The sequence below is a fragment of the Astatotilapia calliptera genome, chromosome 6 (genome assembly GCF_964374335.1).
Source record: "Astatotilapia calliptera chromosome 6, fAstCal68.1, whole genome shotgun sequence".
NCBI classification, from domain to species: Eukaryota; Metazoa; Chordata; class Actinopteri; order Cichliformes; family Cichlidae; genus Astatotilapia; species Astatotilapia calliptera.
The window spans coordinates 23,798,464-23,804,796 of NC_137427.1; the positions used below are offsets into that span (position 1 = coordinate 23,798,464).

The following is a 6,333-nucleotide window of genomic DNA, read 5'->3' on the forward strand; positions in this document are numbered from 1 at the left end:
ATGAGGAGTCAAAAACCCTTTCATCGCCAAGGTAAAGTCTACAGAAACTCGCAGCAATGTGTGCTACCTGATTACTTAAAAGCAATGTTTTTTTTTCTTTTTAAATATGATTTGCTAGGTTTTTTCCCTAGCTCGAATGAACATACCTCTGTACATACTGTAAAATGGCTTGAATTGAAAAGCCGTACCACAACTAGAGTACATTCCCTTTTTTTAAAATCTAGATCAACAATTCAATGAAATAACTCTCATCGTACCAACAATGGGATGAAGTGCGAAAAGGTTTCCGATATCAAATTGTAACATTTAAAATATTGTATTACTAAACAATAGCCCTCAAAAACCAAGACATTAGTTATGATTTAGAATACAATTCACCTTAAAAAGGACGCTCAAATATACTTGTAAAATATACAGTTGGCTATAAAAATACAAAGAAAGTACAGTAATACAAATATATTTATTTCCCATTTATGATATATCTTTCACAACTGTAATAATCCAAACAATTGTAACACAACACAAAGACCAGTGACAAAAAACACTGACAGCATAATGATAAGAAGATAAACAAACACTAAATCTGATCAAAGGTGGGCAGCTTTATGGTGAGAACCATAAATATGTTAGTCTACATTCATGTCAATAAACCTTCACTGTGGAGTGAACGAGTACCTTGACAGAGGTTGATATTCCAGCCAAAGGAAAAAGAAAAAAAAAAACACTGACATAAACATGCAAGAATTTTTAAGAAACATAGTCCAAACAATTGCTCTAAGAATGCTAAAAGCAGAAAATAAGAATCTTAAATGGAGATATTAATAATCTGTAAGTGCAATCCATTCAGTGTGAGAGGCGAATGGAGGTTGGAGCTGTCCAGGTGAAGGAGGTGCTGAACAGCAGTCATGCAATTCAGGGCGGAGAGGTTTGGCTTTACTGACAGTAACAGCAACAAGTTAATTGTTGATCTGTTTACCGACTCTTACAACTTATGCACTTTTTTTTTTTTGCATAATAGTCAGCAGCATCGGCAGCCTGCAATAAGGCCGAAGCAGTCCTCTTCCCCTTCTCTGCTCCTCAAAAACTCTTAATATTCGCAAAAACCTTTTACGTTAGGTATTGGCTCACCAGTCAGACCAACTCAGACATCAACTTGTAGTCAGCTGGTTTATCTTCCAAGACGGAAAGATCCTAACATGTTAAGTGTGCACACGCGGCCTGGTCTTCAGATCCCCTCGGGAAGAGTGAACGGCCACGCGCCGGTGGTCACCTGTGGCTTAATTTCCATTTTCTCCTTTTGTTTCAGATGTACGCGTCCGTGCCGTTTTCTCTCGTCGCTGCGGGCAAAGCGTTTGCCGCACACGTCGCAGGAGAACGGTTTCTCCCCGGTGTGAGTCCTGGTGTGGGTGGTGAGGTGATCGCTACGGCTGAAACTGCGCAAACAAATGCGGCACTGGAAAGGTTTGTGGCCTGTGTGGATGCGGATGTGCCGGTTTAACTCGTCCGAGCGAGAGAAGCGCCGGTCGCAGCTCTCCATGGGGCAGGTGAAGGGCTTCTCTTTGGCGGGGCCATGAGAGGCGGCAGGGCTCTTTCTGGCCCTGGGGGGCTTCGCAGCGCGGGTGGTGTAACTTTGGGCAAATGAATCTGGCAGCAAGGAAGAGTACAGGATGGAGTCTATGGTGCTCGGTAAAGCTGGTGTTGTGTATAAGGAATCGCACTGATTAGATGGCTGTGGAGGTTCGGGGAAGGGTTTCAGGTTAGAGGAGAGGCCCATCGGCGGGGGTGGGAGGTAATTATTGTACATGGGGCTGGAGTAGCTCTGAGAACAGGTGTCAGAGAAACACGGCTCCTGTTTGATGCCCTCCTCCACTTTAAACTCCATCTCCGGGTTGGGACAAATCGGGGGGAACGTGTCTAAAAGTTCCTTTACATCCATTTGCTGGTCAGGGGGGAAATCGCTCGACATCGGAAAGGTTTCAGTCTGGAAACTGGTCTCCAAACAGTCAGACTTATTAAGGGTCCCCCACTCGTAGCAGCTGCTCTCAAACTCATTCTTCACCACGACGGGGAAAGAAGCAGCCTCTGACTTTGGTTCAGCCTTCTTCTGGTTAGGAGCTCGGGATGAGCTGAAGTTGAGCTGGGAAGAGGACGGGTCTTGGACCTGGCCGCCGGCCTGATCATCGGGATACCTCGAGCACGTCTGATCCGGAGAGTACACAGGAGGAGTGGGTCCGGAGCACGTGTAGGACTGCCTCTTGGAGCCAGGGTCTCCAAAATTACCACTGCTGCTGTCCAGCGGCGCAGGCGACGGATAAGTTCCCCGACTGCCGCTCTGTTGCACTTCTGAAAGCGGCAGCGTGGATATGCCCACAATCTCTGTGATCATGTTGAGGAGTGTTTCGGTGCTGCACGGCGCTCCCTGAGATGCCTCCACATAGAAACTGCCGGAGTAGGCGAGCGAGGAGGGGGTGTATGTGTCTTTTGGGCACTCGCAGGGGTTAAAAGCGAATTCTGAGTTGGAAGCTTCGGTTTTGAGAGTTGCAGGTGTTCCTTCTGTGGAATTAGAAAGAGAGGAAACTTTGTAACCGCGAGTCTTTTATAAGTGGATTAAAAAATGAGTGGAATTTAAGCGATTGGTGGGGGTGTGTGAAAAAAAAAACTGCGTTACATAAACATCCGTGCGTATTTTGCCCCCGATAGAGAGCATACCGGACTGCCCTGAAAATAAAGTCTCATCGCTTTCCGGTAATGCTCATCTTCTACGTTTTAAACGGTCATGCATGCAGATTCATCGACAGTGCAAACATGCGAACTCACCGTGGCCAAACTGGGCAGGTACTCCCCGCTCTGCATCGACATACACCTCCTGGTTATCTTTCCGCACGCTGTTTTCCATCCCCAAGGAAGAACTGTTGCAATTCTCAAACTGAGGGTAGAAAGAATCTTTCGCATTCAAATCCATATTGTTCAACATACTGATGCACTTAAAAGTCCGTCTCTCCCAGGGAAGGAAATAAAAAAGGTAAAATAAAAAAAAGGGAGGGGGTAAACAAATAATACAGAAGCTTGTTTTCTTTCAACCCTCCTTTTGATGGTATTCAACAAATGATCCAAAGTGGTCTGTGGTCAAAAACAGGGAAAAAAAGCAATTAACGGTATTCCTTTTCGTTTCTGCTCCTCGGTAGGTATTTGCCTGCTGTGGATTTCACATCAGCGACTTCCCCTCTCTCTCCTTATATACACTTTGGCAGCTCCCTCGGCCCTCCTCCCCATTCATCAGCTCCAGTGAGAGGATTCCCCGCTGCGTGTAAACTTCATGCCCATATATGGACAGAGGATGTGACGGTGTCCCCACCTCCCCTCAAATCCTCCCTCCTCCCATGCCGGAGAGATGGGAGTCTGACGCTGCAACAAGTGGCGGTAGTGTTCCTTAATAATGATGCCTTTTTCTTTCCACATAAACGAATCGTCTTTTTAATTAAAATGTCACAAAAGTGAAGCTAATCTTGAGCCATAAAGTCCTCTCCTGGATGCATCCTCGTCCAACGCGGAAAATTTCACACTGAAAAGAAACGATGTCAAAAGGGCTCCACAGTCCATGCGCCCATTTGTTTTGGCTGTGCATGTCAAACGAGTATTATTCCTCTCGTTTAGTAGCCGAGAGGGTAGCAGTTACCAATTAAGGATGTGTAAAAAAAAGAGTTACTCCAACTTGGGACTATGAGCTTAAAAGACGGAAATGTCTCATTTGTTGCAGTAACTACACATAACATGCAATACAGAATACTAAATACTATAAAACAAGATCACTTACATGACCAAACAGGCCATAAAGGACGTTGAAATGCGCGTAAATGTGCGAGATGAGTAAGAAATAACGCACATGTAGCCCAGCAGATATAACGCAAGGATACAAAAATGTCTATAAAGTCAAATGTAACATATTAAAGGTGTAACGAAGCACATTAATTGACTTTGTTCTATTTAAAACCTGAAAAGAAAGAGGCTGGCTTCACGTGCTGTGACACGGGGTACAAATATCACTACACGCTTTAAATACACGCCTATGCACACCTATTCAGGTACTTCTTTTCCCCTCGGCTGACACCATCCTTTCTCGTGTCTGGTGCAGACTGTGTGATCTGGATGTTTCTAGTAGTGCGCTGAACTCTCCTTCCAGACGTTCCACTGCTTAGATTTACTTTCACAAATTCACTTCCTCTCGAGGTGCCGCTGGAAATTGTGGTCGCTCACTCTATCAGGCGAATAACAGCACAGCCTGGTCTGAGCGAACCCTTGGCCTTTAAAAGCATTGAAGGGAGTCGATAACACCCCTGAGGTGTTCAGTGGTTGAACCCAACTGTTCACATGACATTTCAACCCCCCCAAAGCATTTTTTTTTCACTTTCGCATCTGTTGCCGGGTGCACTCCGTGGTCACACTTCCTATTACAAAAAGTCGATACTCTTTCATAGGACGCTGCAGTCTGCAGCAGACCTCTGGCTCCGGCTCGGAGGTTCAGGACCATGGATAGCGACGGTGCAGCGTTCGGCCGTGTAATCACACATGAACCAGCAAAAAGTCATTACTTTTTCTTTTTTTTTAAACTTCACTCTGAATGCTTCGTGTGTGTCTTTATTTAGGTGAATTGCATTATTTCCCTTAAAATCAATCCTATAGCCGGCAGAAGAATTCATACCGAAATCATTCATTTCCATTAACACCGTGGAGCTTTTAGCTCTACAAATAACATTTCTTTTACATGAGCAGGAGGCCCAGAGTTCTGAGTTGTACAGCATTAAAGCGCATAAGTGATACTCTAAGCCTCTGTACAGCCATAATGTTCATGGGAATATTTGAGTATTTCAGTAAGATGCCTTATTAAGCCTTAAGTATAATAGTACTTCAAACATCTGCACTAATATTGTATTTAATTTCCATAGAAAGCAAATAACAGTTCATGACATAATCTGCATACTAGTATACTGAAAAAACAACAACATGAATCCTCAAACGTATTTAAGGGGTTAGAGGAAGATTGTGTTTTTAGACATGAAATGCTATTCAAAAGTGTTTCTTATATTGTGTCCTTCCCATTCACATTCTGCACATGAGGGGTCAGAATAACAGAAACTCCTCTTATTAAAAAGCCCAATAACTAAATGCTGTGTACCCTTAATGGTAAAGCCATGTACATAAATGGCACCATGTACTGGAGTGCATTAAACAGCACAGGCTGACCAGGTAATGAAGTGGGCGCTGAGTGTCTGTTGGTATTTTAGCTTTTATAAAAGCAGACGGACAAAATAGGGAACACGCCTGGGAGAGAGGAAAGGACAGGGACCCCTCCTAAAATTATGCAGACTTCTCAAACTTCTATCTACCGCACTGTGTAATTTTTAGGGTTAAAACGTATTCAAATGAAGCAATCTTAGAAAAGGGAAATCGCTCTTTAATTTGACTTTTGCAATAGCTGTAAAGCCAGCAACACGGGGTCACAAGTGCACGCGGCTATACACGAGCAAAAATCTAACAAGGCAAGGGAAGGAAAACCAGAAAGCTGCTTCATTCACGTACGACAGACAACTGCAAGGGCTCAGATCTCAGGCCATTCCACCTGACTCTAAGTGTGTTTTGTTACAGGCGAGATTAACCGAAGGTAAGAGAGATTGTGGACTATATGGAATAAAAGTTACTGTGTCTACTGCAGCACAAATGCAAAAAGGACTATTAGCCATAATAAACAGCCCGCTCACGCTAGACAGCTCAAATTTTATGTTATCTCCATCAATACTGAGCGCTGGAAAATGTATCAAAGGATCTCTAAGTCGCTACCCTGTCATCTTTTTAAGGTAGGGTATGATAATAGCATATAAGCTCTTTCATTGCAGCAGTGACATTCTCCGGAACAAATCGTTTTCACCTCAGCTATGCACTCTAATTCTAGGCCCAGAGATGTTTAGCTTTGAGGAACTGCCTCCAAGTAATCCAGAGTCTATTAAAACCAATCTGATCACACAGAGTTCAGATCACGAGATGCTGTTATGATAACTGCAGTGTGGCTAACCTCTCTCCTCCATAAAATGCCACAGCACAGGGACTAAGTAATGGATTTACGTAATGTTAGCACTTACTGACATTATAGCGCAGGGGTAACTCCATACCTGTGAAAGTTAAATGAAAGCCTTTGTTTTATTCCCTTCCTCTGAGCACTGTGAGACAAAATGCTCCTGTTTCTGAGGAAACGGCTTGCTAGGCAGGGAAAGAATGTAGAGCAATACCAACTTCTCTGTTTTAATAAGATATTGACTTCAAAAGAGGTTTAAAGTGCTG

At 43.8% G+C, this 6,333-nt stretch overlaps 1 protein-coding gene across 1 annotated transcript; it reads right to left on the reverse strand.

The window, feature by feature from the left end:
- Positions 1 to 1,082: 1,082 nt before the first annotated feature.
- Positions 1,083 to 3,209, reverse strand: LOC113023305 (uncharacterized). The gene is made up of 2 exons (XM_026169331.2): positions 2,818 to 3,209; positions 1,083 to 2,553 (listed from the first exon to the last, which is right to left on the reverse strand). Exons 1-2 carry the CDS (start codon positions 2,972 to 2,974, stop codon positions 1,226 to 1,228), a joined length of 1,485 nt encoding a protein of 494 aa, XP_026025116.1. The 5' UTR covers positions 2,975 to 3,209; the 3' UTR covers positions 1,083 to 1,225.
- Between the last annotated feature and the right edge of the window lie 3,124 nt (positions 3,210 to 6,333).